Source organism: Saccopteryx bilineata, chromosome 9 (genome assembly GCF_036850765.1).
Source record: "Saccopteryx bilineata isolate mSacBil1 chromosome 9, mSacBil1_pri_phased_curated, whole genome shotgun sequence".
Taxonomy (NCBI): domain Eukaryota; kingdom Metazoa; phylum Chordata; class Mammalia; order Chiroptera; family Emballonuridae; genus Saccopteryx; species Saccopteryx bilineata.
In genome coordinates this window covers 46,426,431-46,438,340 of record NC_089498.1, presented here as the reverse complement: position 1 = coordinate 46,438,340, position 11,910 = coordinate 46,426,431, and the positions used below count along the sequence as shown (strand labels likewise).

Here is an 11,910-nt window from a genome sequence, read left to right as displayed (position 1 = left end):
ATACTTTATGTGGCTTAGACAGGTTAAGCATTTTTCCAAGGTCACACATCCAGTGGTGAGTCAGAACTTGAACCCAGGCCTAGCTGCCATAGAGTGTAGATCCCCTGTTGTTCTGGGTGCATAAGAAACTCAATTTCTGGGTTATAGGTGCATGAATAGGTGTCAGGGACCCGCACCCTAGAACGCAAAAATACCCTCCCTGCCACTGCCAGGGAAAGTAGGCAACCAGCCTTCTCCCCTTCCTTCATGCTGCAGCCAGGGCAGGCGTCCCGAAGCTCTTCTCTCCTCCCTTCGAACCTGCCAACAGACCCGCCCATCACTGTCCAGGGCCAATCCCTTGGTGGAGGGCGGGTCTGCCACGGGAGTGGGCGGTAGCTAAGAGGAGTCAGGAGCCCGGAGTCGTGCACTGTAGTCAGAACTGCTCCTCGCAACCCAGGCGCCGGTTGCTGGAGAGAGAGCGAGAGATGCTGCCGCCGCCGCTGCTTCCTGATTGGCTGCAGACGACTCCCTTTTAGTTCTGATTGGCAGCCGGTGAGCTGGGTATGTAAATGAAGGGAAGGGGCCTAAGTAGGGGTACGGGTGGCGGGGTCGTTTGACAGGTTCGATCCCCTGGTCCGGCAGGTGTGCGCCGGAACCTCACGGGATCAGGACGTGCCGTCCTCTCACTGCCACTCGCTTCGGCGGGGCCGGGTGAATCACGCTGCAGCCCAAGAAGGGGGCGGAGGCGTCGGCTCCATGGCTCCGGCTGCGTGACTCACCCGCCCCCGCCGCCGCCGCCGCTGCCGCCGCCGCCGCTTCGGGAGGAGCCGCCTCCACTGCCTTCCGGTAGCGAGCGGAGGCCGAGGCGGCAGAACAGCCCGTCCGGGACCTCGGCCTGCACGGCCTCCGGCGGCAGGCGGGAACGACAGCCTGGAACGCGGGGCGGTGTGATGGGTCCCGGGTCCCGAGGTGCCGGAATCCCCAGGGGAAGGCCTACCTGGCGCCGCTAGGGGTCGCGGGGACTGGGGGGCGGAGTCAGGGTAGGGGGCCGAATTCCTGCGATTTTGGACTCCCGAGTCTACAGGGAAGGGGTGAGGACCCACTGAGTGAAGTGTGAAAAGTTTGGGTCCTGCTGGGCAAGGGCTCTGGGACTGGACCCTGCCGGCTGCCTGGCTGCAAAAAGCGGCTTGGGCTAAAGGTCCAGAACTCCAGGGAACCCCCACTCCGGGGAAACTGGGGGTCTTCATTCTGCTCTCAGTGACCCCCCATGCCCATTAGGACTTCCTGGCAAGCTCTGTCTAATCTGCCTCCCAAATAAATCCTGGATCGACCAATTTCCTTCCATGTCCATTACCACCTTCTACTCCAAGCCACCATCATCGCCCGCCCTAAAGAGTGCAGTAACCTCCGAAGGAATCTCTTCCCCCCTTTTTTCGCACCCCCATTTCCTCGAAGTAACCAAGGAGGAGCTTCTGGAAACCTAATCAATTCACACCACCGCTCAAAATCTCTCAGTGACTTCCCACCACACTCAATAAAATCCAAACTTGCCACTGCCTACTCTCTACCTCCACCCTGGCCCTTGTCACTTTTGTGTGCTGACCACACTGGTCTTTTTTTTTTTTTTTTTTTTTTTTTTAGGTATAATTGACACACACTGGTCTTTTTTTCAGTTCAAGCTCATCCTGTCTCCACGTCGGGTCGTTCTTTGCTTTTGCTATTGTTCTCTCTTCTGGATTGCTTTCCCCCGGTTTTCTTTTTCTTTTCTTTCTTTCTCTCTCTTTCTTTCTTTATTTCTCTTTCTTTTTTTTCCTTTTTTTTTTTTACGTTTTTAACAGTTTTATTGAGATAGATTACATTTTTTTTTTGTATACCAAAAGGCTTTTTTTACACTTTTAATTTATTGTGTTGACATGGTTTCAAGTGTCCCACTCTGTATAACATCCTCAAGCCCCCTCTTTGTGCCCCCCATGCCCTATGCAAAGTCTCTCCTCCTGGTTTTCTTCCTTGGTTGACTCCTCATGCTGGAGGGCTCAGATGTCACCTCCTCAGAGTGAGCCTGCCCCAACCACTCCCCAGGACCTTCTAGTATCTTCCTAACACCATCTGTACATTTCCTGTATTTGTTAGTTTACTGTCTGATGCGTGGTCAATCAATGTTAGGTTATGTGAAACAGCTGCTTTTGTAGGTTAAAAAAAGGATTATTTAATATTTCATATGGTTTGTTTGAATAAAAGAATTATAATAGTTAATAATAGTACTTTAAAAAGTAATTGCTATGGATTAGGCACTGTTGTAGTGGCTTTTTTTTTTTTTTTTTTTTTTTAAATTATCTAATATATTCCTCAAACAACTTTAGGAAGTATATACTATTATCTTTCTTTTTTTTTTTTTCTTTTTGACAGAGACAGGGAGAGGGATAGACAGGGACAGACTGACAGGAAGGGAGAGAGATGAGAATCATCAATTCCTTGTTGCAGCATTTTAGTTGTTCATTGACTGCTTTCTCATATGTGCCTTGACCAAGGGGCTACAACAGACCAAGTAACCCTTTGCTCAAGCCAGTGACCTTGGGCTCAAGCTGGTGAGCTTTGCTCAAACCAGATGAACCCATGCTCAAGTTGGCGACCTCGGGGTCTCAAACCTGAGTCCTCCGCGTCACAGTCCGATACTCTATCCACTGCGCCACCACCTGGTCAGGCTATACTATTATCTTTCATATCTTAAAGATTCCGTAAGAAAACTAGGCTCAGAGATGTTAAGTGACTTGCCCAAGATCACAGAGACAGCAGGTAGCAGAACCAGGGTTTGAACTTAACATTGGCTTTCCATAACTCAGTGACTCCTCCCTCCCCACAGATGATGCTGAGCAAGGGCCTGAAGCGCAAGCGGGAGAAGGAGGAGGAGAAGGAAGCCCTGGAAGTGAATGCCTGGTGGCTGGATTCTGGCCACCCTGCAGTGGCACAGGCACCCCCAGCTGGGGCCTCCAGTTCCCTCTTTGACCTTTCAGTGCTCAAGCTTCACCACAGCCTGCGGCAGAGTGAGCCAGACCTACGGCACCTGGTACTGGTAGTGAACACACTGCGGCGCATCCAGGCGTCCATGACACCCACAGCTGCCCTGCCATCTGTGCCCAGCCCACCGGCAGACCCTAGTGTGGCTGACAACCTGCTGGCCAGCTCAGATGCTGCCCTCTCAGCCTCCATGGCCAGTCTCCTGGAGGACCTCAGCCATATTGAGGGCTTGAGCCAGGCCTCCCAGCCCCTGGTGGATGAGGGACCACCAGGCTGCCCTGTGGGGGGAGCCCCACCCAGCCTGGGTGCCTTGGACTTGTTGGGACCAGCCACTGGCTGTCTGCTGGACGATGGGCTTGAGGGCCTGTTTGAGGACATTGACACTTCCATGTACGACATTGACACTTCCATGTACGACAGTGAACTTTGGGCACCAACCTCAGAGGGACTCAAACCTGGCCCTGAAGATGGGTCGGGCAAGGAGGAGGCTCCAGAGCTAGATGAGGCTCCAGAGCTAGATGAGGCTGAGCTGGACTACCTCATGGATGTTCTGGTGGGCACACAGGCACTAGAGCGGCCACCAGGGCCGGGGCACTGACCTCAGGGGTGGGAGGGCTGTCTAGGGACTAAACCGAGAGTTGGTGGCCGAACCAACTCTCCTTGGAAAGACACAGCTGGCTCCCTTAGAGCAGAGATAGGGGCTTTGGAGAGACAGAATCAGTCCTGGGCAGCTTCACCTCCATTCCCTTGTCTCAGGCTGATAGGGGAGTCTGGGATTGGATCTCATGATGGAATGACAGGGCCTGGTGGCTAGAATGTGACTGGATCAGGCCTAGTGCTAGACTGACTCCCCTGAGGTCATAGTCTGGGATATGGCTCTCCCTCATGTGGAAAGAGCCCCAACCAGTTTTTTGGAATTAAAACTCAGTCCTGGAAAATCTTAAGTCTGTATGCTTTGTCTCTGGGCTAAGGTGAAGGTGAGATAATAACTTCTAACATTTATTGACCATGGACTGTGTACCTGGCACAGCACTTAACATACGTTAATTTATTTAATCCTCATAACAAGATGTGCATTTTTATTATCCCCATTTTACAATTGAGGAAACTAAGACTTCAGGAAGTCATCACTTGAGGAGGTGGGTTTCAAACCATGAGCTTTACTGTTTTATTGGTCTGAGAAGCAGACCAATTAGGTCTAGTAACTGGCCCTCTAGAAAACTCCCTGGAGTTTTATTAAAAAAAAATTAATTTATTGATTTTTTACAGAGGAGAGAGAAAGAGGGTGGGAGAAGCTGGAAGCATCAACTCGTAGTAGATGCTTCCTGCATGTGCCTTGACTGGGGCAAGACCTGGACTTTGAACTCGCAACCTCAGTGTTCCAAGTCAACACTTTATCCACAGCAGCGCTACCCCAGGTTAGGCTAAAACTCCCTAGAGTTTTAACATTGTTTTTCCATATTCAGGAACCCCTTCCTCGGCCATGTTTCCCTGGTGTTCCTGTACAGGAGTCTCAGGCCACTTCTTATTTTATTTTTTTAAGATTTCATGTATTGATTCTTTAGAGAGAGGAGAAAGAGAAACCCCAGAGAAAGCTGGGGTTTTGGATGAGCAACCTCAGTATTCCAGGTAGACACTTTACTCCCTGCGCCAACACAGATCAGGCAAGGAAGGCCACTTTTTAATAATGAAATCTAATCCTTACTTGTGTGTCTTGGGGGGGGGGGGGGCAAAATGGAACTTTCAGAAGGAGCAGCAATAAAAGTGCAAAGCTGGAGGCTGGGTGGAGCCTCTCCAAGGAGCACTGAGAGGCACCTCTCCCGAAAAATGGTGACAGAAAGGGAGACTCCAGCGACTTCTAAAAAATAAAATTCCAAGTCTCAAATCTCAATTTTGGCAGGGAACAGGCAGCTAGGAAGCTGACTGGAAAATAAAGCCACTAGGTTTGGTGGCTTGACTGAACAGGCAGGAGGTCCTGTTTTCCTTCTAGAAGAAACCCAGGCCCCAGTGAGCTGAGGCCACCTGCCTGACTGCCTGTGTGACAGGGCTGGCTGGCCCGAGTGCTGGGTGTCTGAGCCGCCCCCGCGGTCCAGCCGCATTCCTGGCCGGGCTGGGAGGGGCCGTACACTCAGAAGCCTGGCACGGGACCCAGGCGGCGTCCTTCCTGGCGGCCTTAGGGGCAGGGCAGCGCCCGGGGTGCGGGCGGGGCCGGGGTGGAGGGGGTGGGGGAGGAGCGGAGGGCCGGACGGAGAACTACGGACTGCCTGAGCCTCGGACCCGGCACCATCAGCAAAGGGACGCTAGGATCTTTGGGCACCTGCGCCTCTCCTCTGGCTAGTAGCTTCAGGGAGGCTGAAGCTGGGAGGGAACTGGGGGAGGTGGGCAGCTTCAGGCCGAACCCTTGGGCGGGGAAGGGGTGGGCAGAGTGGAGTTTCCTGGAGGAGCGGAGGAAGGCGTGCCCTTTTCTGGAAGTGGCTGAGGCGGCCGGAGAGGGTAGTGGAAATGACCTAAAGGGAGCTTGTGCCCTCCCTGGCTGAAGGTCTTGGGTGCCTGACTCCAACCCCTGGGCAACCGGACTCAGACTCAGTATTGACCCAGACCTAGTCTTTCGGCCTTTAGGCAGAGCTCAGCAATGCCCCCTGGTGCCCAGTCTGGGGGGTTCTGTGATGCCACTGCCTTAGATTTTCTGGAGATCTGTTCACAGTGGTTCAGGAGTACCCCAGTGTGGGGTCAGGAATGCCCTCTGTTTGTCTGTCTATCTATCTATCCATCCATTCATTTATTTTTCTTTTCCAAGAGAGAGGATGGGAGATGGAGAGATAGACTCCTGCATGCACACCTACCAGGATCCACCCAGCATCCCCTGTCTGGGGCAAATGCTCTCTGCCTATCTGGGGCCGCTCCCGGGCTACTTTTAGCGCCTGAGACCAGGCTCCACGGAACTCTCCTCAGCGCCTGGGGCTGATGTGCTGGAACCAACAGAGCCATGGTTGCAGGTGGGGAAGAGAGAGAGAGAGAGAGAGAGAGAGAGAGGGGTGGAGAAGCAGATGATTGCTTCTCTTGTGGGACCTGACTGGGAATCGAATCTGGAACATCCAAACACCAAGCAGATGCTCTACCGCTGGGCAAACTGGCCAGGACTAACAATGCTCTGTTTAAAAAATCTTGGGGGCCTGTTCCTGATGTCTCCTGATGCCAAATTGGAGGATAATTTGTGATACCTACTGATGCAGACACCCAGTCCATCTGTCAATGCTTCTCCATCTGCTCCTGTGCCTGCTTGGCAAGTCATGCCCCTCTCTCCCCAGAGCCTCTGGCTACAGTTGCAGGGGTTGTGCACTGCATATAGGCTCCATATTGAAAAGACTACCACAAATGTCTTGGGCACCATACATTTACATATTTATTGTAACAATTTCCTAGCAGATGGCGGTCAAGTACCTTGGGGAAGGGGCATGTCTTTCAAATAAAAACACCATATGGGCTAGATCAGCTCTGGTTTCATTCTTCTGGTGCCCTCAGGTTTATGAACAGCTGGTGCCTGAGGAGCTACCTCAATCTTCTCATATCTGATCTCCAGATTATTATACAGGTTCTCTGGCTCTGGTGTGCCCCTCCACCCTCAGGCTCAATCAGGAGGCCACAGTACCTCAGCCAGCAGATTCCAGGGCCCACACCATTCCTCGCTAAGCTGCCAGCCCTGGCACTGCTGCTGCCTTTCACAGAGCCTCTGTGTGTTCCCACCACAACGCTCTCCAGGGCATTCACAGGGTCCCCCATCACACACTTATTTCCTATCCTTGATCTTCTCCCTCTCCCCCTCTTATTTCCTTCTCTCATCCAGCAAAGATTTATGAGTATCTACTATGTGCCTGGCCTTACCCAAAAAGAAAATCTAACCATATCCCCCCTTCTCCAGGTCCTCAGAATTTATCCCTGTCTTCAGGAATTTGAACCCTGCCCTTTCCAAGGCTCACCTTCCACCCCTGTCCAATTCACCCATTCAGTGAATATTTACTAAGCAGTCCTGGCACAGAAATCTAGTGATGCTTAGTCAATGATTATTGATGCAATAAGCTGTAGAACAGTGGTTGTGTTGAGAGCCAGACCACCTGTGTTTTGCCATTCTGTGGCTGTGTGACCCTAGGCAAAGTATTTAACTTCTCTGGGCCTCAGGATCCTCATCTATAAGTAGGAACAGTAACAGTACCCACTTCAAAGGGCTGTTGTTCTAAAGGAAGAGTATTCTAGAAAAAGGGAACAACATGCACAAGTGTTGGGAGGTGAGGTATCCTACCCCCTTTTCAGGGGCCTGTATGCTGCTGGGTTCGACTGGAATGAGGGGGAAAGTGGTAAGGTCAGTGATGGAGCTGGAGTGGTGGGCAGGGATCAGATCACACAAGGCAGTGGATGAGGTGCTTCACTCTGAAGGCACTAGGGTGAAGGAGTCTAGAAGTAAAGGGGTCTCTCTGGCTGCATGTGGATGTGGTGGTGAGAAGATGAGACTAGAGGCCAGGAGCCCAGAGGAAAGGCTGGGAGTAGCCATGGGGAGAGGAGGGGAGAGACACTAGAAGGACAGGCTGTGGGACTGATAAGCTGTGATTGAGGAGGAGCCTAGGATGAGATCTAGAGATCTGGATAGGGGACTGGGAGATGGTGGGGCCATCCTGGAATGGTGACCAGGAGGAGAAGCAGATCTGCTGTTGACACCAAGACCAGAGAGGGACATAGTGAGTACAAAGCATCTAAGCAGTTGGGCCTTGAGATTGGAACTCATTTGAGAGGGCCAGGGGCAGAGCAGGCATTAAAGATGGAGGTGAAATAGACAGCAGTTTCCCTTAGCTGTAACAAGTGAGACCTGGCTTCTGCTCAACTCAGATTGGGTGGGGAAAGGGTGGTCCCCAAGCAGAAGCTTCCATCTTCTTCCCCAGCCCTGCAGGATGTCCTGTGTTTACTGAACCAGGACACTGGTGCCAACTCCGAAACTCAACTTCCCATGGCCACACCCTCTTGCGTGAGGGAAAGCAAGAGACCCAGAGAAAGAGAGAGGCAGAGATAACGAGACAAAGATATACAGAGAGACACAGACTCAAGGAATGAAAACAGAGACAAAGGGAGAAACAGAGACACAGAGGGGCACACAGAGACAATACCATTCATGACAAAACACACAGTAAACAGGGAAAAGAAGCTTTCTTCACCTGCTAAAGGGCAACTACACAAAACTGACAGCTGACCTGTGGTGGCGCAGTGGATAAAGCGTCGACCCAGAAATGCTGAGGTCGCCGGTTCAAAACCCTGGGCTTGCCTGGTCAAGGCACATATGGGAGTTGATGCTTCCAGCTCCTCCCCCTGTCTCTCTCTCCTCTCTCTCTCTCTGTCTCTCTCTCTCCCTCTCTCTCTCTAGAATGAATAAATAAAATAAAAAATTTAAAAAAACTTGACAGCTAACAGCTTACTTAAGGTAATAGACCTAATACTTGATACCCTGAGATGGGAATAAACGAAGATATCTGCCCTTGAGACATGGAGAGACAGGACAGCATGCACCAGACTCCCGTGTCTGACTCTCCTGAGCAGACAGTGGATTTTCTTCCCAACTCCAGCCTGGTCTGTAGTCAGACTCCACCCTCAACTACTTAAAACTCAGCTCTGACTTTGTCCCTCCTTAGGCACCCAGGGCTATCAGAACAAATTGTTAGCTCCTCTTCATGGCCCTGCTGACCATGGACCTCTCCTCAATGTCCCCTCACACTCTTACTAATTTCTCAGAGGAGCCTTTTGCTCATAGGCTGTTTCCTGAAACCCACTCTCATTTATCTACCACCTGCAGCTCTGCATGAATTCCTATGTATCCAGGTGCTGGCTCAAATGTTACTTCCTCCAGAAAGTCCTTCTGCCCTTTCTGATAACACCAGAGTGCCAGGCCTGTCATATAGACCTGGATCCACCTTTCATATAACTTAGCTCAGTGTGTAAGAATATATTCATTCTGCAGGTCACTTCTTTAATGTCTGCTCCCTTTCAACTGTGAGTCCTATGAGGGCACAGTCACTGTCACTGCTGTGTCCCCAGTGCTGCCCAGTCCAGGGATGGATACAGAGGAAGTGTTTGCTAGTGAATAAGTATATACGTGAGATGGAGATGCTAAAGAAAGGGTATGTTTGGCCCTGGGAACACAGCTATGAACAAGGACACAGTCCTTAGCTTTTGGACATTTCCTATGTGCTGAGCTCTTTTTAGATTTGGGTGCTTTGCACAGGCTGTACCTTTTGCCCATAAAACTATTCCCCTCCCGCCTGACCAGGCAGTGGTGCAATGGATGGAGCATTGGACTGAGATGCAAAGGAACCAGGTTTGAAACCCCGAGGTCTGCAGCTTGAGCGCAGGTTCATCTGGTTTGAGCAAGGCTCACCAGCTTGAGCCCAAGGTTGCTGGCTTGAGCAAGGGGTCACTCGCTCTGCTGTAGCCCCTCCCCCCATCAAGGCACATATGAGAAAGCAAACAATGAACAACTAAGTGCCGCAACGAAGAATTGATGCTTCTCATTTCTCTCCCTTTCTCTCTGTCCCTATCTGTCCCTCTCTCTGTCTCTGTCATAAAAATGACAACAACAACAAACTATTCCCTCCCTCTTCACTTGCCTAGCTACAAGTTTCAGTTCACATGTCTACCCCCCCCCTTTCAGAAATCTTTCCCTGACCTTCCTTCCTACACTGGAGCAGGTATCTTTCCTGGGCTCCCCTAACAAAGCCCTGATTGGCTTCTCTGCCTGTGAGTCCCCATAACAACCCTGGCCATTCTGGGTCTGTCTCCCTGTTGGGCTGTGAACTCTGTGAAATCAGGCCCTGGCTATCTTGGTCACATAGTGTTCCCAGCACCACTCAGCATGGGGCTAGGCACAAGACCAGGTGCTCGCTGACTGCTGATATTGGATAAAGGACTGCTCCCATCTCCCCTCTGTCCCTCCACCTGAAGCCCTTTCCCCATGTTTTTACTTGGTTTCCTCCTCCCAACCCTTCAGTTTGATGTTAAATGTTTTCTCCTCTAGGAATCTTTGCCTGAGACTGCCCTCTCATCGTGAATTTAGGTCTGTCAGTGTCCCTGGTGCCCAGCAAAGGGCCTGCCACCAAGGGCTTGTGAATGGCTTTTGAATGAATACATGAACAGATGAATATTTGAATAGATCAATGAATGAGAAAGAGAAAGACAATAATGGAGCGAGGGTCTCCTCAGACCCACAGCAGCCCTGACCACACAGTCCCTTCCACCCCTCTTGGGAGGAGGGTTCTGAATGGTTCCAGCCACACCCCAACCCTTCTGGCTGCCAGGCATGGAAGGCTTTTCCCGGAGCTCAGCACATTCCTGCCTTCTCCAGTGACTGAGAGTGGGCAAGGGGCATTTCAGAGAGAAGAGGGGAGGCCCTGAGCATTCTTGGACCCTGCTAACCTGTTCCTGGTTTTTGCGCCCTCAGAAGTAGGCCCCAAACATGCAGTGTGGTCAATGGGATGATTCCTAGGTGGGACCACTGAGCTGGTGTGAGGGTCAAGGGTGCCGACTGAGGAGAGGGCCTGGTGGCCTCGCCTGGCTGGACAATAGAGCGGAAGCTGCTGATGTGCATTTTGGGAGTAATCCCCAGCCTCCCAGCAGCCTTGGCACCAGGCCTGGGCTCATAAAGCTGCAAACATCCGAGGCAGCAGCCGGGTGGGTGCAAGGGCCATGTGGGGGTCCTTGTGCTTCCTGTGCTGCCCCTCGGGGCCTGGTGAGTCAGGGAAGACTGGAGGCTGGGGGCCAGGGTATCAGGGTGAGGCCTAATAGCCTTGGTTTGGGAGTTAAGCAGGTCTGAGTTCAAATTCCAGTACTACCAGCTACTTGCTGTGGATGATTTTGGGTGTCACTTACCTTCTCAGACACTACGTGTCTGTTATAGGAAGGGGACAGAAGAGTATTGCAGCATGTTTGGGGTCCAGCAGAGCTGGAGGAGGGCCCTGGTCCCACCACCTCCTGGAGTATAGCTAAAAGTTGGTTATAACTTTTTAAATTTATTTTTATTTATTCGGTTTTTTTAGAGAGGAAAAGGAGAGACAGAGAGAGAGAGAGAGAGAGAGAGAGAGAGGAGAGACACAGAGAGAGAGAAGGTGGGGAGGAGCTGGAAGCATCAACTCCCATATGTGCCTTGACCAGGCAAGCCCAGGGTTTTGAACCGGCGACCTCAGCATTTCTGGGTCGACGCTTTATCCACTGCGCCACCACAGGTCAGGCGGTTATAACTTTTTTATACCCTTTACTCTAGGAACAGAGCTTTGGGTGCCCAGGGTAGTAGTATTTAGGACAGGATAGGTTCTCCCCCAAATGGCAACTCCATTAAGCAGAGAAGTGGGACTCCCCTGTGCCCAGTCTCACTTAGGCCAAAAGCTCACTGACAAGTCCAGCAGGTACACTGATTTGTGTGGATAATAATGCCATTTATTTATATGTAGCATTCAGTCTGTACCAGGCACTTTTAAACGTTTTTAGCCTCTTTAAACTTATTTTATCTTCACAATACCCCATGAAATGAGCATGTTTACTATCTGTTTTAGAAATGAAGAAACTGAAGCCCACAGAGATGCCGTGCCTCGCAAAGGTCACATTGCCAGGAAGTGGCTAAGCTGGGATTTGAACCCAAACTAAGTGGGAAGAGTACAAGGAGTTTATTTTAGGGGCCCCAGGAACCTGCGGGACCATGCCTGTTTTCCGGAAGCCAGGAACTGGTGGGATGCATAGTCTCCAAGGGGCTGCAGCAACGTGTAAATCCCAAGAGCAGGGCTTTGGGTGGCAGTCTCACCCCAGACAAGGGAGACGCAGCTGTCTTCTGGCTCCCCACCCCCTTGCAAGCGAACTAGCTGGAAGAGGGGATGTTTGTTTCCCCACCAC

At 51.5% G+C, this 11,910-nt stretch overlaps 1 protein-coding gene across 2 annotated transcripts; it reads left to right on the top strand.

Moving 5' to 3' along the window:
* The first annotated feature begins 407 nt into the window (after nucleotides 1-407).
* On the top strand, nucleotides 408-3,938 carry SERTAD1 (SERTA domain containing 1). Of its 2 annotated transcripts, none has more exons than XM_066242583.1 (2): nucleotides 408-540; nucleotides 2,840-3,938. In XM_066242583.1, the coding sequence occupies exon 2, from the start codon at nucleotides 2,840-2,842 to the stop codon at nucleotides 3,590-3,592; it is 753 nt and encodes a 250-aa protein (XP_066098680.1). In that variant the 5' UTR covers nucleotides 408-540; the 3' UTR covers nucleotides 3,593-3,938. The 2 variants fall into 2 exon arrangements, with proteins under 2 accessions (XP_066098680.1, XP_066098681.1); XM_066242584.1 differs by lacking the exon at nucleotides 408-540 and adding an exon at nucleotides 663-948.
* The last annotated feature ends 7,972 nt before the right edge of the window (nucleotides 3,939-11,910 follow it).

Coding starts and splice junctions, on each gene's coding strand:
- SERTAD1 (XM_066242583.1), top strand. CDS start 2,840: ATGATGCTGAGCAAGGGCCTGAAGCGCAAGCGGGAGAAGGAGGAGGAG.